The 24,631-nt window shown below is 37.1% G+C and overlaps 1 protein-coding gene across 2 annotated transcripts in view; it reads left to right on the top strand.

Moving 5' to 3' along the window:
- Positions 1-18,315, top strand: part of RORA (RAR related orphan receptor A) — a 185,566-nt gene extending 167,251 nt beyond the window's left edge. For both annotated transcript variants that reach the window (XM_067749080.1, XM_067749071.1), the window contains exons 5-10: positions 2,459-2,580; positions 4,177-4,309; positions 4,966-5,073; positions 6,878-6,988; positions 7,926-8,038; positions 9,666-18,315. In XM_067749080.1, coding sequence (XP_067605181.1) covers positions 2,459-2,580; positions 4,177-4,309; positions 4,966-5,073; positions 6,878-6,988; positions 7,926-8,038; positions 9,666-9,830 — 752 coding nt within the window. In that variant the 3' untranslated portion in view covers positions 9,831-18,315. The remainder of the gene's footprint in view (positions 1-2,458; positions 2,581-4,176; positions 4,310-4,965; positions 5,074-6,877; positions 6,989-7,925; positions 8,039-9,665) is intronic.
- The last annotated feature ends 6,316 nt before the right edge of the window (positions 18,316-24,631 follow it).

Below are 24,631 nucleotides of genomic sequence, written 5' to 3'. Positions count from 1 at the left end.
GTGAACTGATTTGCCTGTCACAAAGTGAGTTACCCAACTGAGCTCAGACCAGAAACCAGGTCTCCTAACTCCTAGTTCCAAGGTATTTCACTATTCCAGACTGTTTGTCTGAGAGACCACACTAACTTCTTAGCTTTTACTCAGTCTGACCATATTCTCCTTTGCTGAAATGGAGACTTAAAAACAGCACAGAGTCTAAAATCTTACACTTGCCAAATCAAGTATGAATTTTGATCAAAGGCAGCTGGTGAGAATGCAGCCACTGCCCTCTACTGGTCATTAGACATTGCATCATTTGTTGTCGCTTCTAAAAGCTGGACTCAAATAGGTAGGGATGGGTGGGGACAATTTTTAGGATGAAGTGAAACAAGAAGATGCTGACCATATTAACTGGAAACAGAGCATGATCTGGAAGAGAATACTGTGAGCTTCTTCCCATTCTTCCCTTCCTAGGATTCTCCCAGCTTCCCTGTGAACACTTTGCCTTCATCATTTCTTTCATATTTACAAAAATTGAATTTACTATGTACACACTTATTTTCTTGTTTCTGATTCCCCATTATTTTGTCTTTATTCCCCTCTTCTCTTCACACACGTCACTGATTCTAAGACATAGACATAATTTCTCTCTCTCAGTTTCTGTCTCCTTTAATTTTTTTCTTTTGTTTATGTTTTATTTTTTACGATATTTACTTATGTTGTTTTCATGCCTGTGTGTTGCCAAGTAGAGCTGTTAAGGTTTATTGTGCTTCAGTGTTTCAGAATCTCTGAGGAGGTTCTAGTCTCGAGCTTTGTTTAGGTGAACCTGCTCTGTTTTCACACAAACAAATCTGATTCTGTTTGACGTAAGCAGTAACAAATTTCCAAACAGACACTCTTACTAGTGTTGCTAAGTTTGCCCTCAGCACCACTGTTTTAAATAACTTTCCTATTATATATTCAAGACCCTGGGAGGGGCATCACTTTGGGGTATGGCTTTGTATTCTTGGAGTCTTGTCAGTTCTTCTTTTAAAATACTTCTTGAGTTGTCCTTCCCTTCCATAACAATTATTAGCAACCTATTTCAAGCTCTTAGTCCCTTACATCTAGATTTCAGCAGCCTTCTAATTGATCCTCCTGCCTCCAGTCCACCAATGACAAAACTGCTTGTTCTGTTTCCCCAAATACAGTGTTCAGCATGTCAGCTCCCTCTTGAGACTCCTGCTGACTCCTTTTGTTAATCAAGTCCATACTCTCAGTCTCAACATTCAGGATCCTTCAGGATGTGGACTCTTCTCTACCCATATTTCTGTTTTGACACCATCACTTTATCACATCTTCCTGTCTCCTGTGGATGCCATATCCATTCTTTCATCTACCATCCCTTGAACGTGGAACTGGTCCACTGCCTCACACACTGGCCTCTGCCTACCAAATCCTCCCCTTCCTTCAGGGGCCAACCCAAATGTTCCTCTTCTGTCAGGAAGCATCCCCTAACTCCCCTCATCTCTCTGACAGCACCTATTATGTTTTTATTTTTCTTTCTCTCCTAGTAGAATTCAACTTCATGCTTTATTGTCTAGTGTCTTGAATTGTCCTTTCAGCATGTATGTACATGTTCACCAGGTTATAAGTCCCTAGAGAAACTTATTTGCCATCTATTTCTTTTAATATCTTCAAATCCGGTACACTTCAGGATAATAAGAACAAATGTTTATGTAGCAGATGCTATGTTATCCTCTCTATTCTAAGTGCTCAACTCACTTAATTTTCACAGATGCCCTATGATAAATAGGAAATTAAGTAGTATTTTCCTCACTTTACAAATAAAGAGACCGAAGCGCAGAGAGGTTAAGTAACTTACCCAAGGTCACATAGCTACTAAGTAGCAGAGCTGAGATTCAAACCCAAGCAGTCTGGGTCCAGAGTCCATCTCATCTCTTAACCACCACACCATATATATATATGTATGTATATATAGTGACATAGTAGGCTTCAGTAATGCTTGTTCTGCCATTTTTGCAGGAAAAACAAAAGAAACACGTAGTTGTTGTCCCCCCAAAAATACCATTTTCTAATTTTTCAAGAGTAATCCTCCACCAGTCAATGTATATGGCAGATCTGTCTTCATAAAAACACCAAGTACAGGTCGTGTCAGTCATTTTTCACACTTCTCTAGGTCAATATTTTCAACTCCAACATTCACTCCCAGACGCTGGTGTAAAGGCACAGAGAAGGTCAGGTCAGGAGAGTCTTTGAAGATGCCAAGCCTTATTGCTAAATGTTGGCTTTGCCTGTCCTTTATCCTCATGTCCCCAAATACAGAATAGTTCCAAATTGCTTACTTAAATATGTCGAGATCATTAAAACTGGTTCAGCCATGTTGCTTTATACTTGTTACTTTTTAAATCAAATATTAAGTAGGGAAAACCCTGAAGAACTTGGCTGTTCATGTTGTGATGTCCTGTTTTCTCCTTAGAACACCTTGCACAGAATATATCTAAATCACATCTGGAAACTTGCCAATACTTGAGAGAAGAGCTCCAGCAGATAACGTGGCAGACCTTTCTGCAGGAGGAGATTGAGAATTACCAAAACAAGGTAGACTGAAGAATTTTACCTAAGATTGAGGCAATGTTGGGAAGGGTGTTTGTGCAGGAGGTTTGAATACAAACAGACCAAAGAATGAATGTTTTTCATCAGATAGCAGATTTCTATTTAAAAATCTTTTTTCCAGAGCTGATCACGTTCTTGGGGCTTTATCACCTTATTGAGATGTCAGTGTGCGAAATTTCAGAAATAGCACACAGATTCTATTGTTCCTATGACTATACACATATGTCCTATCATTTGTCAACAGGGAGCTAGATTAAGGAGCTTCCAAAAGGTTCAAAGAATTGGGATTTTTCCCGATACCACAATGGAAGATTTCACGGTCCAGAAGTTGATGTAAAATAATCTCAGCCTCATGGTTCCGAAGTTAAAAAGGAGGAGTTTAGAGAATATGTGTAAAAAAAAGTTTGGAAGCTATGATTCTAATTCCAGTCTGAATCTAGCAACATGAGGCTGACAAGTAGTACTGCCAGTTAGCTTTTTCTATAAAACAGTCTGATCAACAAATTACCTAAATGGGAGGGCAGGGCTGGAGAAGGAGGACTTTTAATTTTCCATTCTGCCTTTAGTAAAAGAAAATGCTGTGATTTTTCCCAATAATCATAGAAATTCAGGCTTAGGAAGTACTGTAGAGATTATCAAGGTTAATGCTCCTCTTCATTTTACATATGAGGAAACGACCATCCCTTGGCACATAGCTGAGAGTGAAAACATCAGGACTAGACCATGAGTCCTGGTTCCTAATTCAGTGTTTCTTCCATCCTGTTGTATTGGTAGAAACAGTCTTAAACTAAGATTGGGGAAATAAGTGAGCAACAAGATGGATCCAGGTCAGCCTGTAACTAAATTGGAGAGTGGGTATATAAAAGGAATTAAACAGGACAGGTTGGGGGAATAGCAGCGCATCACCTTGTTTACCTTTGAGATAGCAGGTAGCACCAGCCACCAGAATTACAAAGGGAAGCAAGAAAGCAGTAAACAGCAGCAAGGTGTGTGAAATGGGATTCAGAGTCAGAAATGCTGGGATTTGAATCCCACCTCCAATACCTCTTAGCTGTGAAACCTCTGTGAGCATTTGTGTCCGTTTATGGGAAATGGAAAAACATTCTTGTGAAAATGAAATGAGACAAGGATGTCATAAAGCACCCAGCTCATAGCAGGTGCACAGTAAATACAACTGACTCCCCTTTTCTTCCCTTCCCCCAGTAAAGTGGTGTGAAATTCCCCAAGGCAAAATAATTGCTTACAAGGAGATTCTACTTTGCTGCTCTCCATGGCCCAGGGTTAAATCAGTGGTGTGAGTTGCTTTCTTGACTCCCGTTTTCATCTTCTGCTGCATGTATGCTCATAACATCTTCCCCCTGTCCCTTTGCCACCAAAATGGTAAGAGAGGAATTGGAGGAGACCAGGAAGAACTTGGAAGCAGTCATTATAACGGGAGTAACTGGCCAACTGATTATTTTTAAATCCTCTAGCTTTCTTGGATCCATTTCCAAAGAAGGATTTTACACGATAGGAACAGTTAAAACAACTGTGTCAAGGGTATGGGTAATGGGGATGTTAATGTGTTTCCCTCTTCAACAGCAGCGGGAGGTAATGTGGCAGTTGTGTGCCATCAAAATTACAGAAGCTATACAGTATGTGGTGGAGTTTGCCAAACGCATTGATGGATTTATGGAACTGTGTCAAAACGATCAAATTGTGCTTCTCAAAGCAGGTATGTGCTTTGCAAGTGAATTTTGAGATCTCTGACTAACCTGCTTTCACCGGCTTATTAAAGAAATGCTTGGTAAGGAAGGTGTCGAGAACAGTTTTTCTCCAAATGATAATAGCTCAGTTTCTCTTAGCAGAAACTGAGAGATTTTTTTTTTTTTTTAAGGTTTTTGAGCTATTTGTAGGAAACATTCCCTCCATTTTGCTTCTCCTCTGGGTGAAAAGATTAATTTGAAAGACACCTGCATTCCACAGTTTTAACCATCACCCGTGTTTTGTTTCTGTGCCTCAGGTCCTCAGGAGGTTTTGGTAAGCTGTTAGGAAGAAGGCTGTTCGTGGAACTCAGAGAGACATCCCTGGGTTTTTGTTTGTTTTAATAACAGGAGTCCATGTTTTTCTCGCAACTCTGAGATTCTGTATTATTGCAGGACAGAGAAGTGCCCAAGAAGTAATTCATAAATCAGTCTCTCTTCAGTAATACAGGCCTTAGCTTTGGCACAAGTCTTTAATTACTCTAATGAACGCTGCTCTTTTAAATAGAGAGCTAAGGTGACTGAGAGCCTGCTAGTTAAGCCCAGCCCCATTGACTCAGAAAGGGGTCTCTGTGGTCAGAATCAACTCACCAAGACAATAACCCACCCCGTTTCTGCCTTTGCTCAGGTTCTCTGGAGGTGGTATTTATCAGAATGTGCCGTGCCTTTGACTCTCAGAACAATACCGTGTACTTTGATGGGAAATATGCTAGCCCCGACGTCTTCAAATCCTTAGGTAAGGAAATCTCTGGGTGCTTTGTCTTCAAATCAGGACTAAGGGAAAAGATGGGAGTTGGGTGAAAGCTCTTCTTGAACAAAATGGAGATTGGTTTTTTGGACATAAGAGTTAAAGGATTTTATACCTATGTTACTTTATAGTTAATCGCCGTAGAAAATATACACAGCTCAAATGCTTTTTGTCTATGTTACACATGAGGGTCTAGAGTTTCATTTTATCTAATTGGTAATCGAAGAAATTTATGTTCTATATCCTTCCAGTTCCCTGCCAGATTTTAAGAACCAGGTTTGCAGGGGATATATTATTCAATAAACTAGAGGATGTGATTTGCTACATAAAATCAAGCAAGGAGCTAAAAGTCTGCCCTTCCATACCCGTGAAATAGCAACCGTTAATGAGCTATCAAAGAAAGAAAGTATAGCTAAGTGAAACTGTGACATATACTTTAAAAGTAAATTATTTTAGATTTCTGTAATTTAAAGTAAGACAAAGTCATTAAGAAGAATGGGACGGTATCCAAGATATGTTGTTAAGTGATTTTAAAAACAATTAAATGACGGAAGGTATGTATACTTGAGAAGAGCCCGTTGACACTTTGTTTTATTTATTTATTTTTGGCTGCGTTGGGTCTTCGTTGCTGCGCTCAGGCTTTCTCTAGTTGCGAGGAGCAGGGGCTACTCTTCCTTACGATGCGCGGGCTTCTCATTGCAGTGGCTTCTCTTGTGGCAGAGCACAGGCTCTAGGCGCGCAGGCTTCAGTAGTTGTGGCACGCAGCTCAATAGTTGCGGCACGCGGGCTCAGTAGTTGCGGCACACAGGCTCGAGGGCGCAGGCTCAGTAGTTGTGATGCATGGGCTTAGTTGCTCCATGGCATGTGGGATCTTCCCAGACTAGGGCTCAAACCCATGTCCCCTGCATTGGGGGGGGGACCACTTAACCACTGCGCCACCAGGGAAGTCCCTAGCCTGTTGACATTTAACTATATGTACATAATATGGAAATCTGAAAGAACAGACCCCAACTTAACCAGCTTTGTGGGGGTGGGTTTTTATTTTATGGGACTTTCACATTCTGTGTTTTCAGTTCTGTAATAGTTAAAATAGGGACTTCCCTGGTGGTCCAGTTGTGAAGACTCTGTGCTTCCAGTGCAGGGGGCATGGGTTCAATCCCTGGTCAGGGAAGTAAGATCCCACATGCCATGTGACACGGCCAAAAACAAAAAAAATTATAATGGTTTTACCACCATAATGTGTCACTTGTTTTCATTTTTAAGCGCGTTGTACATAGAATAGAGTAGAAAACAAAAAAATGAGTGACGTTAACATTTCAGTTAGATTATAGCTGTTAGACTCTGTTGGTTAAGAGTGTGGGCTCTGAAGTCAGGTAGCTGGCTTTGAATCTCAGGCTGTCACTTCCTACTTGTGGAACCTTCAGCACATTCCTTTTCTTTCCAAGTCCATTTCCTTGCCTTTAAAATGGGGATAGTAACAATAATACCTCCCTCATAGGGCTGTTGTGAAATAGTAGAATCCCCAAAGAATCCTCTCAGAGCAGCACCTATCACAGTAATCACACAACAGAAGTTCACTCTCATTATTGCAGATGATGATGATGGTGGCGATGTTGGTGGTAATGGTGATGGTGGCTAAACTGATTTTTCTTTTAACATTTGAAAGTATTAAACTATAGAAATGTTATTACTATTCCCTCTGATCTTCAACTGCTACATCCCTCTTCACCTTCTTCCATATTTTTCTCCTAGGGTAATAACCAAACTCCTAACCTGTCTTTAATTTTGGCAGGTTGTGAAGACTTTATTAGCTTTGTATTTGAATTTGGAAAGAGTTTATGTTCTATGCACCTGACTGAAGATGAAATTGCATTGTTTTCTGCATTTGTCCTGATGTCAGCAGGTAAGATAACCAAATACAATGGTTTTTAAATTGTCCAGGTAAAGAATTTCTACAAGTACATAACTTACAATGGCTATAGACTATTCAGAGGGACTGCCACCCTTATTAAGTCTAATTTTAAGTTTTTCAGACAACAGTCCCCTGCTACACACATACATATACATGTACGCTTCTAAGAAGACCTCATGCCATTCTGATAAAATCTTAAGAAATGAGAATTGAATAAAATCCCATCTACAGTTAACCTCCTGCTACCAAGAGAAATGCTGTGGTAGAGTAGGTGTGCCCTTTTCAACACCGATCTCCAAGATAACATGGTTTTTAAAACATTCTGCTTTTTAAAGAAAATCCATTTGGATGTCATCCACAAGCCTATCTGAATTTAATGTATGTTTTCAACCAGTACTGCCTCTTGGTGATAATCACTTTTGCAAATTTGCTATCTTTGTTTTGGAATTCTTAAACATAAAGACTTTATCCTAAATTAACAATCCTAATTCATTTGGCACTCTCTTGACAATTTCAGTTGCCTTGGACTATAAGGCAATTTTCATATTTGCCAGAAAGACTTAGCAGGATTGATATGAGTATGTCATTCAGAAACATAACTATTAGAAAGGCTTAAGGGCCATGGTGGTTTCATTTGCACTCGCCCGAGCATGGCCTTAGATTTAAATGGCTGTCTTTTTGGAAAGGGAGGATCCTTCCTTCTTTCAAGTGTCAGTAAAGATGGAAAGGCTTAACACTCTGTTTTGTAACTGTCCTAGATCAGTTTTTCACTCCTTTAGGAGCAAATTTTGAAAGAGGGGTGAAAGTGGCCTGTTAGTCCCTGACTCTGCAGTGTGGTGTAATAATCTGTATCTAGGAGTCAGGAGGAGTTGGGGTGTTCTGACACCATGTTGGAAGAATACTCAGGAGTATGGTTTTTCATATTTAGATCGCTCATGGCTGCAGGAAAAGGTCAAAATTGAAAAGCTGCAACAGAAAATTCAGCTAGCTCTTCAACACGTCCTACAGAAGAATCACCGAGAAGATGGAATACTAACAAAGGTGAGAGCCAAAGGTTTCCAACTGACAAGGCTGAATTATCCCTTGCCCGGATCACGCCAGCCACCTTCATAAGTCATGCCACCAGACCCCAAAAGTATCAGTAAGCAATGGCCTACTGAGAAGAGAGAAGTATCCTCATTTCAAAAAATTATCTTGGGCCAATATTCAAGTTAAATTCTATTTATTATCATTGGTTATAAAGTATCCTGGAATAATAGAGCAATGATAGAGTTTTTTTAAAGCATTAATTCATTCTGAAAAATCCTCCACCTATCCCATCAAAGATGGACAGAAGGCAGAGTTAATGTTCTGCCGTGATATAAACTAGAGAATTTAGAATTTAAATCTTTGATTTTAGAAAGACGAAGTTATGAAGGACTAAAACAATAGAATTAATCTAATATTAGTTCTAGTTCCATTAAAGTCATTAGTAATCAACAGTAAATGACTTTTGTATTTTCTTCATCAATTTCTCATTACTACCCTGTATTCAAAGCATAGGGTTTCATTTTTGCTAATTACTGTCTTAATAAAAATATAATTAGGATGTCAATTTAAAATATGATAATGTCCTTCAGTGATAGTGCTAGTAGTATGTATTTGGTCTTAGAAAAATCAGCCCTATTCTTTCTTGGATTATTTTGTGTGTTCTATTGTTCCAGAAGATGATTTGAAAGGTTTGGATTTTTCTTCCTGTCCGTTTTCTTTCTTTTCTCCTGATAGCTAGGTTAGGTCAGAAAGGGGAAGCTGGGGGGTTAAATGCGGTTTTGTTTTTGATTTTGCCCCTGTTAAATGAGACACTGAGGCAGGATTGGGAAAGAGAAGGGAAAAGAACTTTTCTCCATCTTCTTGCCCCAGTGCAAGGGTACCATTACGGTCTTTGATTATAGAGAGCACCTAACACCTGGCCAAGATCGATGCTCTGGTGAAAATGTTTCTTAGGATTATTCTGGGTGGAGATAATAAATATTTTGTGCTGTTCAGTGCTTTAGAGTTTAAAAAGCATTTTTGCAAGTCATGTTATTATACTCAACAGGTAAATAGTCAATGCTGAGACTTCCACCAGGCCTGCTGACTATTTTGTTTGTTTGTTTTCCAGTCAGGGCCTTTTGCTCAGACCCAGAATTGCTTTGTTCTAGGCAGAGCTCTTTCTCCAGAAGAAACCTGTTGTCACTGGAGTCGACTAGTACTCATTTTGCATAAAATATGTAGGGGATGCCATCATCTCTAGTTGCAGTGACCTCACCTACCGGTGGCTGTCCCCTTGCCCACTTCTCTATTACCACATGTCTTCCTTTTCCCCAGTGCTAGAGGGCGGGGTTCAGGATGGTAGAGCAAAAAGCATGTTTGAATAGGAGGAGGAGGTGAGACACTTGGGTTCTTTTGCTTATGAACATGTTTTGGGGTTATAAATTATTTGTCTTCAAAATCATATTTAATGTATACCTGGTATTCTGTGATATGACTATATCATCATTTATTTTTACCCCTCCTCTATTACTAGACGTTTAAGTTGCTTCAAGTGTGTCTCACCGTTGTAAACAATGTTGAAGATGATCCAGATGCCCTGATTTTTGATTCTCACGTCTCTTCTCTCCTGACCCTATGTCCTTTCTTCCACTTACAGTTAATATGCAAGGTGTCTACATTAAGAGCCTTATGTGGACGACATACAGAAAAGCTAATGGCGTTTAAAGCAATATACCCAGACATTGTGCGACTTCATTTTCCTCCATTATACAAGGAATTGTTCACTTCAGAATTTGAGCCAGCAATGCAGATTGATGGGTAAATGTATCACCTAAGCACTTCTAGAATGTCTGAAGTCCAAACAATGAAAAACAAACAAACAAACAAATTAACCGAGACACTTTATATGGCCCTGCACAGACCTGGAGCGCCAACACACTGCACATCCTTTGGTGATCGGGGTCAGGCAAAGGAGGGGAAACAATGAAAACAAATAAAAGTTGAACTTGTTTTTCTCATGCATATGATTTCCATTATGCCTACAGATATGGACCCTTTTTCTGTCTCGACTTCTTGATCATTGACCTCTGTTTACAACAGAAGGCGGGTACTAAAGTCAGAGGATGTCCTTTTTTTGTAGCTCACTGCCCACAGACTTTCTACATCTGTCGGTAACAACAGAGAGTCCAGCACTAATCGGTGACTGGTGTGCATAGCGGAGGTTGCGGCATTACTTTGCACAACTTGCTCTTTGTCTCATGAAGGAAGTTTTTATTTTTTCACCGATTATTGCCAGTCAGCAGGATGGCACGAAAAGGGTCCATAGCACTAGCAACAATAGCATTATAATATATTACAGGGTAAATGGGCATGAAGACTATATATAGCTAAAAGAGATATTGTTTATATATTGTTTTAATTAATATAAAATGTAGTTACTGGTGTAGCTTTTCCTGTTGAATTGATAAGGCACTTTCATTTTGCACCTTTTTTCTTTAAATTAAATGCTAGCGTGTTCACTGTCGTGTCGCATGTGCACCAGAAACACAAGTTTAACTGAGAAGGCTTGGAAGGTACGTCGGGAGGTATTTATGCTGCTGTTTACACAATTACTTTTAAAAGACTGGCTGGTCATATCTAGAAATCACGCTGTTGGATTAATTTTTTTTTTTTTACACGTGAATTTGGAATTAGAAACAGAACTCTCCCTAAATTGTACTTTGTTTTGGGTCAGTTTAAGGATAGATGTGTTTATGCTTCATACAAAGTTGAGTGATTGATTGATTGGTGCTGTGGACTTACACCCTCACGCACAGTATTTTTTAAAAGCTTTTGAAAATGCCACCTCATTGAGGCAGGGGAAGGGAGGCTTATTTTGCACAGCTGCGTAGTTATATAGACTCAGCCTCAACTTGGAGTTCTTATGCTTTAAGAACAGATCAGTAACCAGAATATTTATCAGAATCTAGCTTTTATTAGAAGAAGGACCCAAAGATTATATCTGGAGCAAATGCACACTCCCCATGTGAAAACATGAAGCATTTACTTTGTGAATGTTTATGTTCTTGGTATAATCTAGGAACCCTGAGAGTTTATCTCAGAGTGAATGGTTTCTAGACTAACTGCCTCTAGATGGTGTCATTCTAGAACACTGTTCTCCATATTTCATAGTCAATGGATAGGAGGGCAAAGGAGGCGTGCGATGTTGAACCAGTTTCTCTTATTTAAGTATTAAATATTTTAAGCCTTTAAAGTGAAGTCGATGCAAGCTGCAAACATTTACTTTTGTATTTATCTTCACTAGAAAACTGTGGACTGTAATTTATTTTATTAAATCTTTAGAAGATTGTTTGGCTTTTGTGTTCAGGTGAGAAATATTGAGTTGTTTTTGTTTAATTTTGTGGCTTTTTTTTTTTAACAATTCCCAGTGGGGGAAGGGAGAAGGAACAGTCTGTTAGACAAGTGTGCATATTTTAAAATAGGTGACCTTTGGGGATGTAGGCATTTAGATGATGATTTTAGTCACACTCGGAGTGGGATTCAAACTTCTGGTCTGCCATCAAAGACCATGTTTGTATAGAAAAGAGAACATTTCCCATAGTGTAAAGGTGGGAGTTTCCAAGCAGCCCGGTTACAGCGAAGAAAGCATCTCCCCTACCACCAGGGTCCCTTCCAAATCTTCTGCAGGAATTCGGCTCCTGCTGTCGTGCTGGGTCATCAAGCACGAGTTTCCCAGAGCCCTCCACTCTGTTTTTAACTCCACTGGCTTTCTGAATTGTTTCCTGAGGGACTTGGAAACAGGGACGGGATTATTCACACCGAAGTGTGTATGAAGCCTAAATGACATCTAAAAAATTGTTTTTTCAAAAATATAGTAAGGGTTTCACCATAAACAGAAGACGAGAGTAATATTTACTTAAATTTCTTACAAGCATATAAAACTTTATGGGACTTTATATAGAGAGGTAACTATCAGCATATAGTATTTATATTTGGGCAAGAAGGGTTAAATCAAATTTTTTATTTAAATAAGCATAGTTCCTTGAAAGATCAATAGTATTTATACTCTGAAAAGAGTACCAAGCTTAGTTCGGTTATTTATTTATCCATTTTTTTTTCCTGTTGTTTCTCCTTTGGGGGGAAATGGTGTGTTTTTATTTTGGTTTTGGTTTGTTTTTTCTTTTTTTTTGTCATTCTGATTCACTAAATTTCGGGATGGTTTTATTAAAGTTTATTAACTTCTTTTTAACCAAAGCTTTCTGAATATGACCAGCCTCAGGTGCTAGCGCATTAAAGAGCAACTAAACCTAATTCCAGTGTCCATTTGTGAAATGATGAGAGCTAATTGAACTTCTCTGAGGGTGAGAGAGAACACAATGTTGAACTTAAATTCCTTTTCCCAGAAAGGATTTTGCATGTACCTAATGCAAAAAAAAAAAAAAAAAAAAAAAAATGCTCTAATCTCAGTAATAGTCACATCATGGTGACATTGCTTTTAGAGTAAACCAAGATACATTGACATGATGCTGCTACTAGGTCTTTGTGAAAGAAATACAGGGTGTGAGACTTTAAGACTAAGTACATCGACAGTGTAGGAACAGAGTAGAGAGTAATAGAGGCGTGCTAGGTGAAATGAGGGAACAACTATTATTCGGATCGAAGTTGGGATCTGAAGTTAAATAATAATCTCTTGAAAAAAATATGAGGTACAGAGAAGGATGTGAAAAACTTTGTATTTTTATTTTCTTCCTTATTATAGAAACACCTGTGTGATGACACAAAATACTTGGTGATATAGAACAATTATTATTAATCGTTCTTACAATTAAAATTTCCTAATCTTAAATGTCCAATAGTCTTTTAAAGATTGGAATCACATCATTGTTATCCCGGCTGCTGTAATGCCTTTTATACAATATTTTAACATAGGGTAAATAAGGCTTTTGCACAGAGCCTGAATACCTTCGGTTACAGTGGTGTCCAAATGATTGCATTATATTGTGAAGAAACTGGCCGTGGTCACAATGAAATCAAAAGTGCAGGTGAAAGTGCTTTTGGGGGCAGTTTGCAAATTGCGGTTAAAGCTACGGATTTTTTTTTTTTTTTTAAGTGTTCAGCATCCCAATTTGCTTTAAAGGTGTGGGTTTTTTTTTTAAGTCTTCAGCATCCTAATTCACCCTTTCTAACTTAAAGAAAACATGACTTAAGACACTGCTTCTAAGTTTGGTTGTTCTTTATAGTGTGGATATTCAGATCTCTGTGAGTGTATGGGGGTGGGCTGAGGGTCAGATGAGGAGGGAGCGTGTGTGTGTGTGTGTGTGTGTGTGTGTGTGTGTGTTTATGTCTGTGTGTATGGTTTTCGTGTGTATGATGTGTGTGTGTGTCGAACCGCTTCTAGGCTACTAAGTGTCAATGGAAAAGAAAATGTATTCAAAATACTTAAATCAAAACTAGAAGATGGAAAAAAAAGATTTATTCTCTACAAAGCCTTGTCTGGACCACTTTAGAGAGACTTCTATTTTTTTAACCCTTCTATAAATATTTGATGGCACTTGAAATATTCCTGCAATAAAATGTGATTTGTGTAAAGAAAAAAAAAAAAGATTTTGTAATGTGAAACAAAGAAAGAAAGTAATGTAATTTTCTAAAAAAAAAAATACAAACAAACAAACTTTGTATTATTTTCTTGATGGAATTTGTCTATCTGTCTTTGGAAAACTTTTTATTTCATTGAATGTGCCATAGTAGAAATACGTGTTTTTAGTTTTAGACTTAAGGAATAGCTGTTTGTGTTCCGACATTCCAAACTGCAAAACAACCTAGTAGAATCTTTAATGAAAAGGTTTAAGTAGGATGTAAGCTTCTCTCATTGTTGCTTTTTTGCACATGTTCTTCATTCCTCTCTAGTGCAATATGTACATAGAGCACTTGCGGGTGTACCTTGATCCCTCAGGGAAAAATACATATTTGTACAGTTTTTTTTGGTTTTGTTTCTTGTTTTGTTTTTTGTGGGTTTTTTGCCTTTTGGTTTTGGCTAAGGAATGTCGACTGAATCACTTGTTATTGTTGAGGGGCAGCCAGATAATAATCCTAAAGCCACTGTTTCAAACATTGATTGTTTAAATCATGTGTCCTTCCAGTGCTATTATTTGAAGATAATAATAATAAAAAGTTATTTTCTGACAGTTCTTTGTGCTGATTGGTGAAAGAAAAGGGTAAATAAGCACCTTACAATTGACTTACTGTGAATGACAATCCATCTTGATATCAACAATAGAAGCCCTATCACTTTGGAGTTGGGGTTAAGAGTCAGAAACAATGTGCTCAGGGATCTTCTAAAACTCTTAAAACAGGGTGGCCAGTACTACTGGGACAAAATTGTGTTTTGTATTGTTAATAATAATGATAATACTATCCCTCCAAGGCACAAGTGAACTGTGTAGAACTGCGCGTGTGTATAAACTTCACTGTTGTTCATTTTGTTTTGTTCAGAATGTATGCGTTCTTCAGTCTTGTATGCTTAAAAACATTGAATAACTTCCAAAGCAGTACAAAGTGATGCCAGTATGTTCAAAAGATAAATTAATAGGTCATATATCAACAAAGAGCATCATTCAGAGTACAGTCCTGCCTACTCCACTTACCATTTCTCTAATAATTAAAATATTCTTGATAAATATATTTATAGCATTATATGTTAAAAACTATTATTCCAAATCCTATATAGCATGGATAAAAAATTTTTAAAGCAGTAATGAGAGCCCTACCTATCAGTGCAGTGAGAGAGGTAAAAGATGAAACATTGTGGGTTTTTTTCCCCAAATACCAGCAGATAACTCCCATTTTCATCATGTTCTCCTCTAGAAATAAACCAAAAAAATCTCTTTATGTAACACGATTCTTCTACTTACCGCATTTGTAATCTGTACGAGAGCTAATGTTTAAAGACAAACAAAACCCACCAGTGTAACAGCAATGTGAGCCAGCTTTTAGTGTTACATTTTACATTTTTGAAACATTTTGGAAGTAATATTTCGATATATTACTTTCCATAAGGTCAATGAACATCACTGTAATTGTTGGCTTTGGTTCTTGCACACCTAGAATATACTTTCAGAAGAAGCTTTACATGTTTTCTTACCACCATGGAAAAGCAAAATTTGGGATAACTTTCCATGTGTTTAGATTAAAAAGAAACCATCACTTTGTTTTGATGATAAAGACTATGGGAAATGGCAGATATCTCTCTCTCTCTCTCTCTCTCTATCTATATATACACACACAGACATTATTGACATACATATTATAACATTTGGTTGCCACTTCTTACTTACAAAGATATGACACAGCAGAACCCCATAAAAACAACTTTATACTGTGGATCAAATTATATGCCTATAAATGCAATTGCAACAGTAAATCTTCATCTGTTACTAAAAGTCTGTGATATGGATCTTAATTGTATTCCCAAAACAGTAGTATTGTTAAAGAGGTTCCACCAGATTGGACAAAAGAGACCTTCCTATTACTGTTTATTCTTAAGAAAAGAGCAGGCTGGCAAGCAATTTCTTTACAAAGCAGTTGGTTTCACTTTTGGGTCTGTTTGCTTGTTTGTGTAATTGTGATCATTTTTGTCAGGCTCTCAGTACAGCTTTTAAAATAATCCAGAAGCCTGGCTTCATACCAAGGAGACATCGTAGATGGGGGGAGAATCTCCATGTTTAACCAGACCTTCAGAACTTAGAGCAATAAATACATTCAGTCATTTATTTATTTATAAATGAATGACAGAATATTCAGTCCAAATAGAAACAATGTTTTTTCAGCAATGCAACATAACATGGAGTCTTATGTTAAGAAGGTGAATATGAGAATATTAAGTAGATGCCTAGAAAATCCATGTTTGCTGTTGACATTTAGTGTGTTTGCCACATTAGTAACATCACACTTCTTTTTCCCTTCTAAGAACTGATGAAAGATCTCTTGCTGTTAGCTTTGACATGCTGCACGTGCCATTATGTTGTTCTCTAAGAGCAACTAAATTCTTTGCAGTATTCGTGTGTGATTCCGTTCTCCCTCGTTATTACTTTAATGTGGATGAATACTATCTCTAGGAACTTGGTTATCATTGAACAGATTGCATATGTAAATGCAGATAATTCTTGAGCAATATAGTGAATCTGATTTCACACACACACACAAAATCCATATGTACTGTACACATCTTCCTGAATCCAAAACTCTCTCCTTATCCACAATGGTTTGAAATCTCATATAAAACAGTGGTAAATTTTTAAACATTAGGACATTAGCTGGCTGCTTCTTTAAATGTACCTGTATTGTCTGCCTGCTCCTTTTGTGGAGATGTGTTTTTGTATTGGATGTTTGGGCCAATGGGAGGCTTCAAGCTACAACATATTTTCCCAGTTTAAATATATTTAACATACGACAAACCCCAGACAAGGCTTTTAATATGTATAAAGAACTGCAGTGTTAGGTGGTTTATTTGCAAACCGTTTTCAATGTTGTCCATTTTTATGGCACCTTTAACAATATTCTTGTTTCCAAAGTACAAAAAAAAAAAAAAATAGGTTAAATAATCTAGCCATAACTGAATGTCAAGCAATAAAACAAATGACTTCTGTGCATAGACTTAAAAAAATACAAATTTTAGACATCTGCATGTAAATGCAATCTCTTGTTTACTGCTTTCTTCAACTTGAGCAATTGATTCCTTATTTACTATTAACTTAAGAACTTGTAATGGCCTGTAAACATTTTCTCTCTTACTCTTCTTTCAAATTTACCTTCGTCCCTGCTTTTGAGTCATAATATTTAATGTTGTTCTGCACATCTCTATACAGTTAACTTTTTGGCTTTCATTCTGTATAGATAAGAAAATGTTATATTATAAACAGCCTACTCAGTGCAAATATTTATCTGTTTATCAAATCCACAATATGCTGTATGATACTGGTTTTACTATATAATCTATTTTAGACATAGCTGTTTAGAACTAGAGTGTGCTATTTTTGTGTTTTTCTGATGTGTGGTGCTAGATAAGTTACTTTTGTGAACAAACAAACAAAAAAAACCCCTTTTATTCCTAGACAATACCACCTTTGGGTCTTGTTAATTTCACTGAGTATAACTATATATTTGTGTATATATATATACATATATATATATATATACACACACACATATATATATATATATATATATATATATATATATATCTACCTGTGCCCAACTGGCAGCTGTATCAGAGTGCTGGATTTGGGACATGCTTTTCTCTTTAAATACATAATATCATTATATAAATTATTCTAGAGTGTATTTAATTAGGATAAAATTACTTCCTTAGTATGGATATTTGACATCTATAGGGTGAATTTGTTCATAAATATGGATATATAAAAACGTATTAGCACTTACTTTATGTTTGCTACTTGGCTTTATACCATATCTCCTAAGCTGAAAAATAATTTGCCAGGCCTTCAAGGTCCTAAAGAAACACTCTAGTTTAATGGAGTAATATTTTTTTTTTCTTACTAAGGCACCTTATTATTGGCACCTGGCAGAGTTATGTATTAGCTCCTATTATAGATAATAGGCACTTATATAAAGTATCCTTGGTGGCTTGATGGCAGAATAAACCTTTCCCCTCCTACCTGAGCCATGAGAAGTATATAGACGTCCGCTATCATGGCAGAACATTGACCATAAAGCAACTTTGACAAGGGGTGTTCCGTGTTAACATGACCTCAACCAGTTCCATGAACTGAGTGAAGGACCTTCATTTTAAAAGTCATTTAATAATGAGCTTAGTTAAACTCTTTCACCTGTTCTTCCAAGACCTATCGGCATTGTTAAAAAATCAAAGTATATCAAATATCTAACTAAGGATGTAGTTAACCTTATTAAATATTGATTAGAATTGTTCTGTAATATTACTGAATTTGTAAGATCTTTAGCAAAGATTTTTGAGCAATTTATAAATATAGAGCAAATGTTTCTGTTTATTGCACTTTTTGTAATTGAAGGTGATAAATCCTCAAGCCATGATTATTGGCTTCCATGCACTGAATATTTACCCACAATTCTAGACATTTTCCATTTTTATGGAAGAGTTGCTGTTACCTTAATTATAAATGCAATCATGTGGTTAATGAGAGCTAATGCTAATAGTTAACCTTCTAAAGTGAATTGGCTACAGTTTAGGGAGAAATCTCTTTTAATACAAATCATGTCATTCCTTATTGCTTCGCTTAGAAAGGAATTGAAACCTTTTTTTTTTTTTTAAAGCACCATTTAGTATCCTAAGCTTCCTGAGGATAGAGATTGTATCTCTTTGTGTCTGCACAATGGCCAGAACATGTCAGCATTTGATCATTGTTAAATGACAAAAAGTATGCCCCAATTCAGACTTTTTTCCTGGGTTGTTTTGGAAAATTTATAAAGTATGCCAAGCCTTATGGTTAAAACTTTCTTCTACAACTAAGTATTAAAGCCACATTTTAAAAGACCACATGAAATGCTGATTCTAATTGTGTGTAGGTCTTGAGGATTAAGCACACAAATTTCACAAAACTCTGTGAGTAACAAACTCAGCCTTCTGTAAATATACATGCAAGTTTGGAAACAGTAATACTGTACCTATAAATATATGCTGTCTGTTTTGTGTACAGTATGTAAAAACTCTTTTTCTGCCACACTAAAAATGCAAGCCATTTATGGGAATCCTAAAAATAGTATTGTACTAAAACTTTGCTAATGATCTTTATTAGAGGATCATCCAACTTTTCACTTACATTGGGTTTTCTTTTCAATTCACTCTTACAGTAGTCTGCTTATTTCCAGCTGTTTGTTATTTTATTGAGTCCTGAATTAAAAAAAATATTTTGATTCATTTTGTACATACAAGCTGTAAAAAAAGAGAGATTTAATGTTGTCTTTTAAATACTCCGATTTTCATTCTAATATGAATGTTGTTATATTGTACTTAGAAACTGTACCTTTAATATTACATTACCTTTATTAAAAGTGCATTGAACACATCAATTTTAGATGTGCTTTATGTACTGTTATCCTATAATAAAATTTCAGCTTCTAATGGAACACTTGCCTTGTTTTTCTTCTTTTTTCTTGGTTCTTGAGTTGCATTGTACAGTTTTCTAACTTACATCTTGTCTCCAGAGAATGGAGTAGTAGAACCTTGCTACTCAAAGTGTGGTCCACAGACCAGTAGCACTGGCATCACCCGCGACCTTGACCTTGTTAGAAATGCAAAATCCTAGGCACCACCCCAGACCTGCTAAATCAGAATGTGCATTTTCACAAGATCCCCAGGTGATTGGTTTACTTATTAAGGTTTGGGAAGCACTGGTGTATAGTGTAGTACTTTAAAAAATATAATTCATTTCTATTTTGCAGGGGACAAAACACATATACAAGGATCAAACTACCCTTTGATCAGAAAAGGGAGAGAAAGAAACTTCAACTTGTGAGTTAACGTCTATTGATTGATAGTAGCTGCCAGAAATGCAGAATTGAGGATTCTTAAAGGAGGGCCATGACTGATCAGTGATACCTGTCCTGAGTGCAGAAGGGGAGAAATCCTGAATGCACACCACACTTTGTCATTTTTGCTTTAGAAATCGTTAAAATAGAATGTCAGAATAATGCCAAAGACTTTAATGATGCCAAAGACTTTAAAAATCTGGCTTTACTGGGCTGTCATTGTACCATCCCAGCCCCACCCCCTTCTCTTGAGTAGATCAGATAAGAGTAAACTAACAGGGTTAACATCAGCTAAATATCACACTATTTTAATGATGCAAAACCTCATCATAAATTATTTCCAAAGTAATCTCAAGGACATTCAAATTATAAAATATTCAGAAGTCAGAACAAAGGCAACTGAGTTGGGCTTTTCCTCCACCCACATTCTATAGTACCTAAGCATCTCTTGCACTTTATAAAATAAATATTTGAAATGATCCCAAAAGTCATTGCGTATAACAAATGTCATGAATCACATTGATGGATCCCCAGCTTTTCTGAAGGCAAGCCTAGAGTCCCAAGAGTGGCAGAAGCCTCTTGCTAGATTAACAGGCACTCTATCCTGGCCCTGTACCACCAGTTGTGAGCTGGAGAAAAATCCCGTTTTTTGCTAATGTCATTTATCTATGATGTAAGGAGCTAACAAACTAGTGTTTGTGTGTTTACTTTGATTCTGGATTTTTTTCTCTCCTTTGAAGGGGAAATATTGACTCTAGTAAGGTATAGTCATGTCTCAGTAATCCATTTGTTGTTTATCTGCTTGATAGACTTCTCAAACAGTATTTTTAATTCCAGAATGATTTCTTTGTGGGGGGAAGTTGCTTCAACTATGAATTGTTCTGTGCTTAGAGAACAAAAATTAATTTTAGCCTCACAATTAATTATGATAGTCACCTCCTAACAAGTCTCACATCCATCCTCTACCATTCTCTCTTTACCCCTCCCATAAAATGCACACTTTATTGTAAAGACAAATATAAATAATTATTTAGTTATCCACTTGGAATTATTTCTGCTATCATTACCTTCTCTCTGTGGGATAGTTAGGTGCTACCTGTAAAAGACCAGCATTCATAAAGAGGGTGTGGAGAAAAGGAAACCCTCCTACACTGGTGAGCATGTAAATTGGTGCAGCCACTGTGGAAAACAGTACGGAGGTTTCTTAAAAAACTAAAAATAGAGTTGCCATGTGATTCAGCAGTCCCACTCCTGGGCATATATCTGGAGGAAACTCTAATTCAAAAAGATACATGCATCCGAACATTCATAGCAGCACTATTTACAATAGCCAAGACGTGGAAGCAACCTAAATGTCCACTGACAGATGAATGGATAAAGAAGATGTGGTATATATCTAATGGAATACTATTCAGCCATAAAAAAGAATTAAATAATGTCATTTGCAGCAACATGGATGAACCTAGAGATTATCATATTAAGTGAAATAAGTCAGAGAAAGACAAATACCATATGATGTCACTTATATGTGGAATCTAAAATATGATACAAATGAACTTACTTACAAAACAGAAACAGAGTCACAGACATAGAAGACAAATGTATGGTTACCAAAGAGGAAAGAGGGTGGGGGAGGGATAAATTAGGAGTTTGGGATTAGCAATTACAAACTACCGTATATAAAATACATAAACAATAAGATTCTACTGAATAGCACAGGAAACTATATTCGATATCTGTAATAAACCACAATGGAAAAGAATATGAAAAAGAATATATATATTTATTTATTTATAACTGAATCACTTTGCTTTACACCAGAAACTAACACAGCATTATAAATCAACTATACTTCTATTTAAAAAAATTTTAAAAGAAGACCAGCATTCAGATGAACAGTTATTTCTGGGTCTTTTTTTAGCCCAGGGACAATCTTATACAGAATACAACAAAATATGCTATAGAAATTATCATCTTCTGAGTAGAAAAATTTGAATACTTTAGCCGTTCTGTTCTGACACAGTATATCCCAAACACAGCATAGCCAGTATTTTTCTGGTTTTCAGGAGTAATAATAATTCCTCCCCACTTGAAATACCATTTATTGCTGAAAAGCCTGATTTGAACAAACTACTATTGGCAACAGTATTTCCCCCACTAGTTTCTGAATCAATTACTAGATTGAAACCTCTTTGCTAGAGGGCTATTTCTGGATTCTCACTTTGAAAGGGCCTTATGGATGATTGTAAATTCATGAAGTAATTCCCTGAGTGAAGTAGTTACCAGCCATAAACTCTCCAAGGCCAAGTTCACCCCAGATCAAGCAAAGGAAGCTCGTCAGCTGAGAGGTAGGAAAATAACTTGGTACTGATAAAAAATAGATGATCTTGCACATTTCTCTGTCTTGATTTGGTCTAAAGAAATACACATCTAGAACAACTCTGATAACTTCACTTAGCCAGGTGCTTGCAGTTTTAAGAGTTATTTTTGAAATTGTGGTCCACTGAAACATAAACTCAAGTAACTACTGTTATCAATTCTTTCAAAAAGAGATTGGCTTCTCATTCAACTCCGGAGTTTGTTTATTTCTCAGTTTAGAAGAAATGGAAACCAAATCTTTTTTCTGCTTGAACATCCACAGAATAAAATGGAACAATCACTTTGGAAAACAGTTTGGCAGTGTCTTAAAATGTTGAACACAAATTTACCATACAACCCAACAATTCTATTCCTAGGTATCTGCCCAAGGGAAATGAAAACACAAAGTTCACACAAAGACTTGTATACAAATGTTCATACCAATATTACTCATAATAGCTATATATATATAAAGTGGAAACCATCTAACATCCATCAAGTGTTGAAGGGATAAAATACTTGGGGCATATACATAAATGTCATTCTACTATTCAGCAACAAAACAACTGCTAATGCTTGCTACTACGTGGATGATCCTCAAAAATGGATAATCTACTAGGAGAAAGAATCTGGATGCAAAAGACTATATATTGTATGATTTCATTTACATGAAATGTCCAGAAAAGGCAAGTCTGTAGAATCACAAGCAGTTTAGTGTTTGTCCTGGGGCTGGGGATGGGAAGAGAGATTAACTACAAAAGAGCACACGGGATTTTTCAAGGCAATGGAAATGTGCTAAAACTTGGTAGTGTTGATGGTTGCACAACTGTACATGTACTAAAAATTAGTGAATGATAACTAAGTGAGTGAATTTTATGGCACATAGATTACACCTCAATAAAGCTGTTTTACAGACACACACACACACACACACACAGTGGTTTCCCTATCACCCAGAGAATAAAGTCCAAAGTTCCAAATTCTCTAGCATGGCATGAAGACCCTCTCAGGCCCCTCCTCCCCTGTCCAGTCCAATGGCCTCCACTTCCCCCACAAGGCAATACAGTAGCTGTTCCCCTCCCTGCAACACGCAGCACTGTTTCACACTTCTGGGCTCTTCACACCCCCAAAACCACAGCCCCTTCTCAACCCAGTGAACTCCTACTCATCCTTCAAGACCCAATATAAATTAAATTTTTTCTCTGAAGTAGTCTATAAATTGTCTGTCAGAATGAGTTCCTTCCTCATTGTGTTCCCATAGAATCTATAATTGTGTGTGTGTGTGTGTGTGTGTGTGTGTGTGTGTGTGTGTGTGTGTGTGGTCGACTGAAATAGAAACAACATGAGAGCTATGAGTTTCAATTTTATTTAGGGACTTACTGAGGAGTATAGCCCAGGACACAGCCTCTCTGATAGCTCTGAGAAACTGCTCCAAAGAGGTAAGGGGAGAGGTCAGTATATATGTGATTCTCTCGAAGTGGGGTATGTGCAATGAAGCACATGTCTCGGTAGAAGGTTGCTGCCAGTCACAAGGAACAGACAGCTTAGGTAATGGTTTTAGGGATTTTCTAAGTATGGGAAGATGCAAGAATCCAGGTTCATAAAAAATTTCTTCTGAAAATATCTAACTCTCTAAAGGCTTGCTCTGCCAGTTTACCCAGAACACAGAGTGTCTCATTCCTGATCTCTGCCCTGAACTCCTTTCAGGGTGTGTTACAGTTCAACGGCTACAGTGGCTAATTACCTAATCCTTGTAGAGCCAGATGGAGAGCGACATTGTTTAGCTGGCAGCGTATATCATTTCCTGTTTATACTGTATTATAATCATTTGTTAAACAATGCCACCACCACTGTGAGTGGTCAAATGTATTTGCATGAAAGTGTATACTAATAGCTACTACTTGTTGAGCATTTACTCTTTGTAGTGAAATTTTTACATGTTACTTCTAATCCTCACAACAATCCTGTAGGTGAGATATTACCTCACCCATTACCCAGATGAGGAAACTGAGGCCCAAAGAGGCAACACAACATGTCTGGGATCACACTGCCAGTAAGCAGGAAAACTGAGATACAAACCTATATCTGCCGGACTCCAAAAATCCATGTTCTTTTCATTAAACTGCTTCTGGTTTACAAAGTAGCGTGTAAAGAGGGAAGGATGCGTAGACTTAACATTTTAATGGCAAAGGTTATGAGACCTGATTTGTAGTATCAGCTTTACCACTGATCACGTAAATGTTGGAAAAGTCACTTGACAAAGTGGGCCTCAGTCTCCTTATCAGGAAGACAAGAGAGTTGGACTACATAATCTCCAAAGTTCCTTCTTGTAACCACTGGCACTCAGATACACTGGACCAGAGCAAACTGATGATAATCTGTAATCTCAACACAGGCCATGTCTGGTGACGTTACCATGCCACACTACTATGGGCTGGTGCACCCCAGCAGCATGAGTGCTTCAACAATTCTTGAGCAGTTTTTTTTTTTTAAAGGAAATATTTAATTTTTATTTTATTGATGCATAGCTGATTTACAATGTTGTGTAAATTTCTTCTGTACAGCAAAGTGTTTCATATATATATATATATATACTTTTTTTTTAATATTCTTTTCCATCATGGTTTATCACAGGACATTGAATATAGTTCCCTGTGCTATACCATAGGACCTTGTTGTTTATCCATTCTCTATATAATAGTTTACATCTGGTAATCCCAACCTCCCACTCCATCCTTCCTC

Source organism: Pseudorca crassidens, chromosome 1 (genome assembly GCF_039906515.1).
Source record: "Pseudorca crassidens isolate mPseCra1 chromosome 1, mPseCra1.hap1, whole genome shotgun sequence".
NCBI lineage: Eukaryota > Metazoa > Chordata > Mammalia > Artiodactyla > Delphinidae > Pseudorca > Pseudorca crassidens.
Note: the sequence above shows the minus strand (reverse complement) of the source record. Positions and strands in the feature narration are given on the sequence as shown.